At 42.3% G+C, this 12,187-nt stretch overlaps 2 protein-coding genes across 3 annotated transcripts in view; both read left to right on the top strand.

Moving 5' to 3' along the window:
- The window catches only part of pemt (phosphatidylethanolamine N-methyltransferase), a 32,814-nt gene extending 31,646 nt beyond the window's left edge, over positions 1–1,168 (top strand). Inside the window, exon 7 of the mRNA XM_053853115.1 lies at positions 882–1,168. Within this exon, the coding sequence (XP_053709090.1) occupies positions 882–936 (55 nt within the window). The 3' untranslated portion in view covers positions 937–1,168. The remainder of the gene's footprint in view (positions 1–881) is intronic.
- Positions 1,169–6,157: 4,989 nt separating this feature from the next.
- On the top strand, positions 6,158–7,764 carry rasd1 (RAS, dexamethasone-induced 1). 2 transcript variants are annotated; one of them, XM_053845662.1, is made up of 2 exons: positions 6,158–6,714; positions 6,802–7,764. In XM_053845662.1, the coding sequence occupies exons 1-2, from the start codon at positions 6,444–6,446 to the stop codon at positions 7,329–7,331; spliced, it is 801 nt and encodes a 266-aa protein (XP_053701637.1). In that variant the 5' UTR covers positions 6,158–6,443; the 3' UTR covers positions 7,332–7,764. The 2 variants fall into 2 exon arrangements, with proteins under 2 accessions (XP_053701637.1, XP_053701645.1); XM_053845670.1 differs by having other exon boundaries at positions 6,876–7,215.
- The last annotated feature ends 4,423 nt before the right edge of the window (positions 7,765–12,187 follow it).

Below are 12,187 nucleotides of genomic sequence, written 5' to 3'. Positions count from 1 at the left end.
AAGAACCAGGACATAACCAACCACAACATGGTATTTGTCAAACCAGGGAGTGGTGGGACCGATTCTGTAAGGGTGAAAACAACACATCAAACATTATATTTTGTGGATACAAATGTTGGGCGTGTGGTAATAAGTGTCTTCAAATCTTATATATACAGTATCTAGTATATAAACACAATACAATGACTAGCGGAGATTGTGAGACGTTTGTTAGCAATACAAAAAACAAAGACCAGCAGTGCGCACAGTGAATCACTTCCAAGTCCAGTCGAATCATTGCCATTTTAGCTTCTCAGCCCTTTCGTAGTCCGCAGTGTGAATGGAGCTCCTGTGTTCACTGTGGTCCTTCGGTTTTGCGTGCAATGAATCAGACGAGAAGTCTTTCTGTAGCCTTTGATTGTGGCGCGGTGGTCACATGGGTAGCTATGCTAAGACTCTTATTCCTCGATATATCACTGCTCAAAATGAAAGCAATCCTCACAATAAATACATTTTTCTAATGATACAATGATCCTCTGTCGTGCTTTAAATGCTCCACCACAATATAACTTGGAGCACTTCCAATATGTAGACTAGACTGGACGTTGTTGGTGTTGCGTGTGGGTTTTCATTCAAATTATTCTAGTCACCTGCCCACAAGCTATGCCCTTCCCATGGTTGTCACCATGAGCGCACCTCTGCTTGTGTTAGAGAGCGTTTGCTCCTTGAATCTCTACGGCGTCACCAGAAAGCAGCTTCATAAGGAAGCACAGCCCTTCCCTGGTCACACAGGTGGAACCTTCTGCTTCACCGAACACAGCCCGAGTCCTGGCACCGAGTGGTACGACATTCCTGCCTCTGATTTATTGTCTGATTATCTGTTTGTTCCACTGTATTCACAGACCTTTCACCGAGCACATATACCGGGAAAGGAGTCGCCAGCGCAAGCGTGAATAAGTGCTTCCTCTTCCTGCCACTTCTTGCCTCACAGACTCTATCTGACAGTAGCCATATTAGCACGGGTGCTAGGATGGACGTGTTTTCCAGACTGACTTTCAGCAATACTTCACTGTTCCACTGTTGGTTTTCCATCCAAGGACCTTATTTTGTGAATGAGCTGCACCTGTTGTTTGGAGTTCAAGAAAGATGGTCGCCATTAAAGAAAACTGTTCTTTTCTTGCTGAATAACTAGGTCCTCTTTTTGTCACAATAAAATATTTATTTAAAAAAGATGATGCTGGCTGAGTGGTCTTTCTTGTGTGACTGGACATTTGAAGAAAAACAAAGGTCTTCATTATTATTTATTATTTTAAGATGAATATATTTGTGATATAAAACATCATTGGCAGCTACAAAAAAAACCAATTGCCTCATTTAGTTCCATAGTGCAAGCGTTGCTTCATTACATAATTTTTGCGCCATCGCTTTCCTGCATTATCCGATAAAGACTTGTGCTGCTTGCACAATGGCAGACACAAACAGTTGGTGGTACATTGTTGTGCCATTTTGTTTATATAATAAAAGGATGAGTCACCGCTCAAAGGACTTAAGTGTTTTCAGTGTCGTAAGAAGACTAATAATGAATGATGATTTTTCTTTTCCTTTTCTTCCCTCGATCAAGGGACATTTTCACCCCTCAGTGTCCGATCAAACCATTGAATAAATGGTTTGAGAAATGGTTGGCAATTCCTCAAGCATATCTTGTAGACTAGAGCCATCTAAAGTCCCATTTTCCTGTGACATGCCTGCAGCACCTCACCTTAGATGTGTTCTAAAGGAGGAGAGGGAGTTGTGTTCTGAGCACCTAACTCCATCGCTGTCTGTCAGAGTCGGAGTGTCGATATATTGACAGCTTTGCCTTTTGGCTTAGCTCACCATGACAGACCTCAATAGAGAAGACATGTTGATCTCACAAATATGTAAAGAATCCCTGGGGGTTACAGGACGGCTACATTATGATACTCACTGCCTAGCTACGCACTATATATTGTGCATGTGCTTAAACATACTTCTCAGTTCATACATAGTAGACCCATCCTTACACTTAGTAGACTGCGGATCAATGTATCTAATATGTATCTAACTTGCAAAATGTCATCTGCTTCTTGCTTTAACCATGAAAATGATTGTTATTAGAACTTTGACAATTGTGTATCATGACACAATACTTTATCAAACCCATAGCCATATGGGAGTTGAAGACGCTGATGGGGTTGGTCTGAAAAGTGGCAGGATGTAGGTGTGACCTTTGCAGTGTTTTCATTTGTTTATTATACACAGTTCTTGGTGCTTGAAAAAAAGACAGTTGATGGAGCCCTGCTATTGCACTCCATTGTTGTTAGGGTGAGACTGACCCCGCATAATACCTTTTAAGGAATGGATCATTTGTGGGTTTACAAAATTGTATTATATATCTATTATATATGTATGTATATTTCGCAGGCTCCATCCCAGTACCTATTTAGAGACATTTTTATTTAATAATAATAATGAACTCTACTATAATGGCGCGCGATTCCTCAAGAAGATTGGTTGATATGTCCTCTGGCTGAGACTGACGACCGCAGACTTGAGTGGTCTGAGCTCGCGACTTTCTCTTTCTGGTGAAAGAAGAAATGTTGCGCGGTTATTGCAACTATACCTCAGATTGACAATGTGCAGCGTAGCTTTCGTCTTGCGTTCCATTTTCTTTGATACCACTTCCTTCTGCGGACATGTATCTGACCAAATGTGACTCACCGACGCCCACCGAAGATCGCCAAGTCGAGGCAGGTAAATGTCGAATGCATTAGCTTGAATAAGGAAGGAAAGAAAGGTCAGGAAATTTAAAATGCTTGTGAGATATGAAATGAATCATCATCACTTGCTTAATGATTCGGAAGCAGTTCATGTTTCAGATTCCTTGGATCTTGGAGTTTACTGAGATCAATCATGCAGCGTAATTATTGTTTGTAATTATTGTTGATGTTATTATTAGCGGTTTTATATGTAAGATTGATAGGTTTATTCATTTATAAATTGAAGGTCAATAGGTTTCTTTTCCTGAAACTTCAGTTGATAAGCAAGCAGTGAAACCACTCTAGTTTGGCAGTTTAAATAACTGTGATGCTAAACATTTAAATGGCCCATTCGTTTTATTTTCAGTAGCATCAATCTTAGCCTTCCCATGTCAAGGTAGTACCAGATCTACGCCTGCCTTTTCACGACTCCTCCGTAAGAGTTGGCTTAAAAGAGTTGGCCGGAGACAGACATAAAAAAAAGCATCCTGTGAGGAGGAGGTTGTGATGTGTAGGCTGCTGGTGCATCATCATCCACTGCTGGCTCCAAACTGGTGCTTTCCCATTCCGTACTCCAGGAAGTCTCGAATGGTCTTAAAGACAAATCTTATTCACGCCTATTGCTGAAATCACAGATTTAAATACTAGTTCTTGTTAGCAATGCAGTGGTTAGGCAGACTGCTTGTAGTGCGAGTGTGTCCTTGCACAGGTAACTCCAGGGCGACATGAGACTCTTGTGTAATTGCTGATGCCGAGGCTGAAATGATGTTGACTCAGGGGTACGAACATGGTGAAGCTGAAGTGAGTTTATCCACAGTCTAAAGTCATCGCTGTCGACAGGGCTCCTGTGGGTACTGTCTGCAAAGAGACATCCATTCCGCCATGTGATACGCAATGTTCACACCATGTTAAATGATGGAAGCTTTTGCTTGGGATCTGAGGTCAAAATAGTTGGTGTTTTCTGAATTCCTTTATTAACTTGCCGCCATGTCTTCAGGACTTGTCTGAATACACAGACTAAACACACAGCCACGCGAGAATTTCCCTATGAAAGCAGCAGTCAAGTGTCAGGCCAAACAGGACAGAGCCAAATCTGACTCAAGTGAAAACTCACTGCTGGCTGGAGCTGAGCAGCAAATGAACTGCTCATGTACGTCTGGGTTTATTCGGTGACAAGTGTTTATGTAACAGAACAGACAACTGTGCAAAAAGGAATAGCGTCATTGAGAGCAGTTGAAGTCATAAAATATTAAATTGATAATTCATAGTCCTGATAGTTAAAAAGCTTTGCCATTGGGCTCAGTTCTTTATCAGTCCTCCATGACCAAGGAAAATGTATCAGCCACTAGTCTGTGGATGGACAAGGCTGGAAGTGAGTCCCTGCCACGCTGACTGGGTCTCAGCAGAGTTGCTGCTAATGCTTTGATTCCAGCTTGCAATAACACTGAGGTCCTGTCCCCACGAATCAGGCATTTTCAGCCACTAGTTTCCAATACTTTTTGGGGTCCCAGAGTGAGTGCATTTTAAAATGCTGGCACATTCAACAGCTTAATGTAAACACAAAAGCTTCTGCTACCGATGCATTAAAATGAAAAGCAAACAGCCGAGAAGCACACGCTTTTCAGAGGCGTCACTCAAAAACACAAGTCTAATATTCTCTCAAACCAGAATCAAAGTAGAACTGGAATCACATTGACTTTTATTCAGGTGACCACAGATATGTTGATAGCATTCACTGACACGTGTGGTTTGCCACGTTCTTGTCTTTGTGGATTTGCAGAGTGACTCGCAACAGCGCCTCAACCATGTCATCAGTCCCCAGCAACCTGTCCTTTCCCACAGATCAAGTTGTGCCTTCTTCTTTTAGATCTCAATTCCCATTTATTCTTGTCTTATTGTACATCGGTGATGAAAACAGGATTTGACATTTTTTGAAAGCTCTTCAAGGATCAGTACAAGGACATAGCTTGAGATCATTTTAGTTGGATTTGTCCGAATGCCTCAAGCACTTTCACATTTACGTAGCGCTACTATTTTGAAACCAGCAGTGGAAAAAAAACAGTGAGAAAAGATACAACTCAGTGTGGATGTTGGGAACATCTGCCATTGCTTCACAGCTGTTACTTGCAATTATTGCATCTGTATTATCTGTATTATTTATTATATTTCAAATTAACTCAGTGTAAAATGTAATAAATGTAATAGACTAAAGTCGAAGGCAAACCTATAACCTTCACTTCCTCAGGTATCCAAGTGATGTTGAATATACATGGACATCATATTTCGTCACCATACATAGGGAAGTCGACTATTTCAGTGATTTGATCACATTCTGTGTTTTAGAACCTTTGTGAACCCAAATGAACCAACCTCACTAGTAATGATAACAACCTCCACCACCAACTTTATGACAAATCCCTCATCTGTTTCTCCCCAAACGTCTGCTAGTAAATAAAAGAGTGCATTTAATATTTAATAACTCTCTCTGTAAGACATTTAATCCTGTTTATTCTTTTTTTAAATTGACATTAATGGTGAAAGCGTGACTTTATGCCTCTATATGGCTCTATAAGGATCAGTACCAGGATGTACAATGTACCGTAAATCAGCAGTGATAATAGGCCATATTGCATCACACATGTCGCACTTCTCTGGTAGCACAGAGTTACTGTTACTCTTCTCACTAGACTCCATGATCCACTCTCAAGCAGACGCTTCTGATGTGCGAGACGCTCGCCACTCGTGGTTTATAAGGCACCTGCACCGCCGCCCTCTGGTCACTTTGGGAACTGCAGCTGCGGGACCACATGAATGAGGGTCGTGATGGGCATGAAAACAATACATGATCCATGAACCCGTCTGCATCAGAACATCCTACTTATAGCTGATTTGTGTTATTGAAAGACACGCGTGCCGCCCTAACATGCAAAATCAGCAAATGGGTGACTGTTTGGGTGCCTGACCCCCACATCCGCAGGGCGAGTCGAAGGTCAACCCGTGTTGTTTTCGGAAGAGACGTTAAATATTTCCCAACACACTCTGCAGTTACGAACTCTGGCGGGTCTGCTGTCTCCTTGTGCTGCGTTTTCCAGACATGTAAACTCGGAAATCACCACTTTGGGACTTCCGACTGTGGGAAAAAAAAAAACAATAATAAGATAAAATAAATGAATTTAGAACCAGCGCACTCTCTATGAAGATGATGAAAACCAAAATTTAAATGAACATTTTAGACGCCACAAAAGAATTCATTTTGCTTTCATCTTTATTTATAATGACGATGAAAGAAAATATTAAACATATTAAAGTAAAGCTGCATCAAACTGATCAGAGCACTAATGTTCCGTTTTTGTCCATGTGTTTGGTCATTTAAAGTCCTGTTTTATAAGATGAACGTTGTGTTTTCACTCGATATATGGCATCCATGGGAGCTGACATAAAGAATTGAGCGCGCAAATGTTCCCTGCTCCATGTCCTCCACGAATGTTCTCTGGACATTGACAGACTCGCTCCGCTTACTCGCGGAGTCAATGGAGCGGTGACGTGTCCGGGAGGCGGGCTCCAGCCGGCTCTTAAATACGCGGCAGCGGAGAAGTTGGACAGAAGCGCACGACTGAGACTGGAGAGTGGTCCTTTCTCTCTGCCCCAAAGAAAAAAAAAAGCCTGCCTCCCGGTACCATTTGGACCATGATTAAGAAGATGTCTCCGTCTGAGAGCGACTTTGACATCCCTGCGAAGAACTGCTACAGGATGGTGATACTGGGCTCCACCAAAGTGGGCAAAACCGCCATCGTGTCCCGGTTCCTGAACGGCAGGTTCGAAGAGCAGTACACGCCGACCATTGAGGACTTTCACCGGAAACTGTACAGCATCAAGGGGGACGTTTACCAGCTCGACATTCTGGATACTTCGGGGAACCATCCTTTCCCCGCCATGAGGAGACTTTCCATACTAACCGGTGAGATTTCGCTATCGCCGCGTGCGTCAGCCTCGGTAGTAACGGTGTTGTAATCCTCCACTTTATTTTTTTTCGTCTGTCGTGTAGGTGATGTCTTCATCCTGGTCTTCAGCCTGGACAACAGGGACTCCTTTCAGGAGGTGCTGCGCCTCAAGCGTCAGATCTACGAGACCAAACTGTGCCTGAAGAACAAGATGAAGGAGAACATCGATGTCCCCCTGGTCGTCTGCGGCAACAAGGGCGACCGCGAGTTCTACCGCGAGGTGCGACCGGAGGAGATCGAGCAACTCGTGGGCGGCGACGAGAAGTGCGCCTACTTCGAGATCTCCGCCAAGCGCAACGAGAACGTGGATAAGATGTTCCAGACCTTGTTCACTCTGGCCAAGCTGCCTCACGAAATGAGCCCCGACCTGCACAGGAAGGTGTCGGTGCAGTACTGCGACATGCTGCACAGGAAGTCGCTGAAGAACAAGAAGCTGAAAGAGGTCGGCGAGGCGTATGGGATGGTGACGCCGTGCGCCCGGAGACCCAGCGTCCACAGCGACCTCATGTACATCAAGGAGAAAGCGGTCGGAGGCGGCCAAGGCAAGGACAAAGAGAGATGCGTCATAAGTTAAGGTGTTGAAAAAGGAGGCTTTGACGAAGAAACCTTCTCTCAGCTTGACCTGAGCGTCCTGGGCCCTGGAGCTGGACCTGATGCAACGGCGCCGGAGCCTGTGCCAATCCAGGGACTTGGACAGGCCGCTGGCGAAAACTGCCCACGACACATTTCTGAATGTTGCTTGTTCTGTACATCAGAGCCCACAGTGTGTGCGTGTGTGTGGTTTCTTTTCTCGAGGTGTAAAAAAAAAAAAAATCTGTCCGTGTTGACTCTGACAGATTCTCAAAGGGAGACTAGAACTCTAAACACTGTTTACAACTTGTAATACACTGTATTTTCTATATTTTGCTAATGGTCTCTCGCAACATTTTTTTTTACTGTGAATATATCGACAGTGAATGTGATTTTGTTGCATAGGAAGCAAAACAAAGATCTTAATATATAATAATAAATGCCTTTAAATGAATCTTTGTGGTGATGTGTCATCTCCAACCTTCTTCAATGACTTTTTACTTTTAGATTATGTTTCATATTTTGGTAATGAACATGATTTTAGGGAAATAAAACACCAACGAAGAGTTCGAGAGGAAAATCATTTCACATCCAAAAGACAGTCAAGTCTACACTAAAATTCAATTATTTTTTGTAAATATTTTTAATATATCAAAATGACACAGTAAACAGAGTAAAATGTGTCGTTCTAAACCTCACTTGAACCACTCAAAACTCCCCAAATTTTTGTGATCTTTAAAAGAAAAGAAGAATGAAAATCTCCTTGGTCCGCTCTGCTTCAGATTAGTGTCATGTGTAGGAGGAGGACCTCTGTAACATCTGTGCAATATGCGTCATTGTCTCATTTAGTTTCCCGCCAGCCAACAACAAGCACACTTTGATCTCTGTTAGCCATATTCCTTCGGGTACATTCATGTGAAATTAGGGATTATTTCAGCATCTCAGATAAAACACTGACAAACATCCGTCCCGTACTGAGTTGTGTGCAGCTGCTTTAGGTGAACACACACGTCACCAGCAACAAGCGTTCACATGGCAAACGTCTCATCTGAAGTGATCTGGAACTGCTAACACCCACTCCACAGATCCCTCGCTCTGAGAGTCATGAATCGACTGCTGTACGTTCTTGGATTGTGGGAGGAAACTGGAGGAAATTCATTTGAGATGAGATAGAATCAAATCATCTTTCTTTGAGGCTGCAGCGCTGATCACGAGCATTTACATTAACACCATTGACAGCTACTGCCATGTGCACTGAAGAAAATGAGTAGTTGGATATATTTGATCCTGTAATTTCACATTTTTTAAAGAATAATATTTATGTACTATATTTCTAATAATAATATGAATAATAATATTCATGAATAATAATGATTTTACTATTTATTTACTAATAAAAAAATTGAATTGTTCTTTCTTTCTTCACATATCTTTCAAAACAGGAGGATCTATGGTCACAGTTGCATGAATAAACACGATGCAAATCCGTTCTTTATTTTTCACTATTCAATAAGCAGTGGTGCAGTCTACGTCGTATAGAGGTAAGTGATACCAACGGTGAAAATGCATGACAGTGCGTGACATCATTTCTGAGCTGACACGCATGATGCCGGTCATGATCCCCTTTAATTTTGTCAGTACATTTCCCTTTTTTCCTCCTCTTGATGTCCACCTGAGCTTGATCTGCTGTGGGTGGATGCACCTTGACACACCTGGAACTGCTGGATCAGCATTGCTGTCATGCAGGTAACCTGGCTCTTCCTTGATGATTCTCGGTCCGTTTTCTCTTTGTGTTCGCTTCCTGATCCTTGAGCTTTTATAGTTAAATGTAACCGTGTCAGTTCTGTTCTGCCACGCGCTCTCTGTTCCCTCTGCCTTGGTTCTTCCTGTTTTAGTGTTTCCCCCAGCTTATTTTTGTTTGCACTTATCTCCTCTCACTTCCCAGAGTTTTTGACCACCACGTTGCTTTCTGCTTCACCACGATTGAGTGTCTGACTGTTGTGTTTTATTTTGTGTTTGTTTGGTTTTGCTCCCGGTTTGGCGATGCCCTCAGTTCTTCCCTTCTGTCTGTGTTTGTGGACCGCATTAATGAGTAAATTGTTAAACCTTATTCTCGTTGCCGAGTCTCTCTGCTGCTGGTCACCACTCACACTTGGGCTCTGTGTACACAGTTCCTGCCAATTCAAACTCATCACATCTGACTGATAAAAATACAATTTGTTGACATTAAAGTGCTCAAATGTGAATTTGAGCTTGTAAATAAAGCGCTTGTTATTTCATTGGTCTGATGTGACGCTTGATCTTGGTGACGTGAAGCCAGTTTGCCCGTAAAGTCCCTGTTTTACTGATGAACTGGGCCGCTTTAGCTTGGTGTCATCACTTGATGTGACTATGAAATTAAAAGGCACATGAAATGACTCATACATTTCAAAATCTACTTTCAATTCTGATGTATTTTAAGGGAGAAGAAAAACTCCTAAAATAGTCAACGGAAAAGACAAGAAAAATAATCAGAAAGTTAAAGAAAGTTATGTTTCAGTTGCATCATAATTCACAAAAAAACAATGCACAAGACTAAAACGTCAGAGACAACAACAATGTCAGTTTTATAGTTTTACTCTGACTCCAGGAGGGGCTCATAAATATAGTCAAAGGACCGCATTTGGCCCCTGGGCCAAACTTTCCCCAGGTCTGATATAGAGTAACAGTCCAGTGTGTTGTCTTCTGAACATCTGCCTCCTGGCTTTACTTGAGAAGTCAAGGATGATGTCAGTCTCGTGGTTATTACTGAGGACTGCAGGATCTGAGCTCCAGCTTTGAGAAGCTCCTCCCTGCTGCGGCCGCGGAGCGTAGCAGCAGGGAGGAGCAGCAACAGAGCGTAGACAACCTCCACAGCCGACTCCTGTCCATCAGTGTTTTACCCAAGTGCAGAACTTTCACATTTACAACGTATCCACTGCCACAATAGTCTAAAATAGTCAACAAGCTGAATAAAATATTTCCACAAAATATATCTTTCAGTAATTATTTTAGAAGCACACTTAATTAGGGCCCTGTAAATGAAACATTCAGTTCATTAAATTCATGTTAAGACTTAAATGACATTAAGTGTCATACATGTGAGCGGCAGCTCTTACTGATCAGTGACAGAGCACTGATAACAACGTGGTCTCCCTCCCTGGTCACTGCTTAACTGTGTGGTCCAATGACCTAATAAAACCAAAAAACACAAGCAACAGCTCATTTTGTTTTTATACGTTTATTTGTTAGCATATAATTGGTGTAATAAACAAAGATGAAAACAGTCATTTCAGTTCACCGTAGGCATTCGCCTGGATCACCTATAGCAAGAAACTGCCTTGGTTGACTGAGCTGCAAAGCATCATGGGAACAGTTCACATTCAAGTCCACTTTCACTCAAGAGTTTATTGTTGGATGTTGTTGCTTGAATAATGTAAAAAGTTGGATTCAAGAGAACATAGCTAGCGCTGAAACAGAGCGGTCTGTCGGTTCTCATGCGTCTGCCACGTTTCTGTGGTCTACCAACTCCCTGTTGGTGACGGTCCGATGTCACATATCCTGCATGATACTCTTTGTAGTGTCAGCGTAACGTAGAAATATTTACTTATTTTCCCTGCATATTACATCAGCTTGAGCCGATCAGAGAATATGCTATAGAGGCTGCAGCACTGCCTCTGGTTTCCTCCCACATTCCAAATAGAAAATGAACCAGTGACTACACTGTTTGCTGGCTGTCTTTCCAGGGTGTCCCCACCACCTTTCACTCATTGCAGCAGTAAATGTGATCAGCTGAGCATCATATCAGATGTTTCTTTCCAGAACATTGATACTCTTGACGGTGATGTAACTGTAAGCGTCATAACCATTGTAAAATATTTCATGAACTCGAGCTAATAAAAAAGATGTCCGTAAATTGAGGTTCAATTAGAACACTGAATTAGAACACTTCAGTTATGTAACACATGAACATGAAGGGCTGTAATTGTGCGGCTGCCAGACTGGAGGCCTGCTGAAGTTGAGCCAGCAGGCAGAGACGACGACGCAGCAGTGTTGTAACAAGTCAGCAGGATGGTCTTAATGATCTAGCGGTAAATGCCGGTGGAAAAAACAGTGTTGAGAGGCAGGAGATCTGATTGGTCTGGTAACATAGAAGTCAGACGATGAATAGTTTGGTTAGCATTTGTGTTATATTGTCTCTCTTCTATTTTTACCTGTATTTTACCAGGAAGTCTGCACAAATAGGATTCAGATTTAGAAAAAAAAAATCCAGATTTCATCTACACCTAACATGCTTTCTGGAAAATTACACTGCTGGACGGAGGAATCCACGATCTTCACCAATATTCTTGGAAAGTTTAACCTCATTATGCATGTGACAAGAACACATTTCTACGAATGAAACATCTTAAGATGAGTCAAGGAGACTTCATTTGCCCGGCCAGACCCATGGAGTTCTGTTACGAAACCTAGGTCACCAAGCCGTCACTTATCATGCACAAATGAGTTACTGATGCTGGGATGAGTGGCTGAGTGTCTGGCACGCTGCGTCTTAATGGCTGATGTATTCATGTCCAAGCAGAGCATCTCTGCAGACGGGCATCAAAGTTGCAGCACAGAGCTAAATCATGTGACGCAACCACCGCAGGTTCAGTTGGCTTTGAAGATGAGGACTGTTCTCTGTCGACTAAACCTTCAGTTCAGTCGTCCATAGAGATACAGTGCTCAAAAGATTTGAGTTTGGGGGAATTAAATAAAAACAATTACAAGTTTTACTAACTTGTTATCAAATAAGAAGTCAGGTTAAAAGATAATTCAGATTTTGTCGAGTTTTAAAACTAT

The sequence above is a fragment of the Synchiropus splendidus genome, chromosome 1 (assembly GCF_027744825.2).
Source record: "Synchiropus splendidus isolate RoL2022-P1 chromosome 1, RoL_Sspl_1.0, whole genome shotgun sequence".
In the NCBI taxonomy this organism is placed as follows: domain Eukaryota; kingdom Metazoa; phylum Chordata; class Actinopteri; order Syngnathiformes; family Callionymidae; genus Synchiropus; species Synchiropus splendidus.
Note: the sequence above shows the minus strand (reverse complement) of the source record. Positions and strands in the feature narration are given on the sequence as shown.

Excerpts from the sequence above, each read along its gene's own strand:
- rasd1 (XM_053845662.1), top strand. The coding sequence starts at position 6,444 with ATGATTAAGAAGATGTCTCCGTCTGAGAGCGACTTTGACATCCCTGCG. Across the intron at positions 6,715-6,801 it reads GAGACTTTCCATACTAACCG|GTGATGTCTTCATCCTGGTC; the intron begins GTGAGATTTCGC and ends TCTGTCGTGTAG.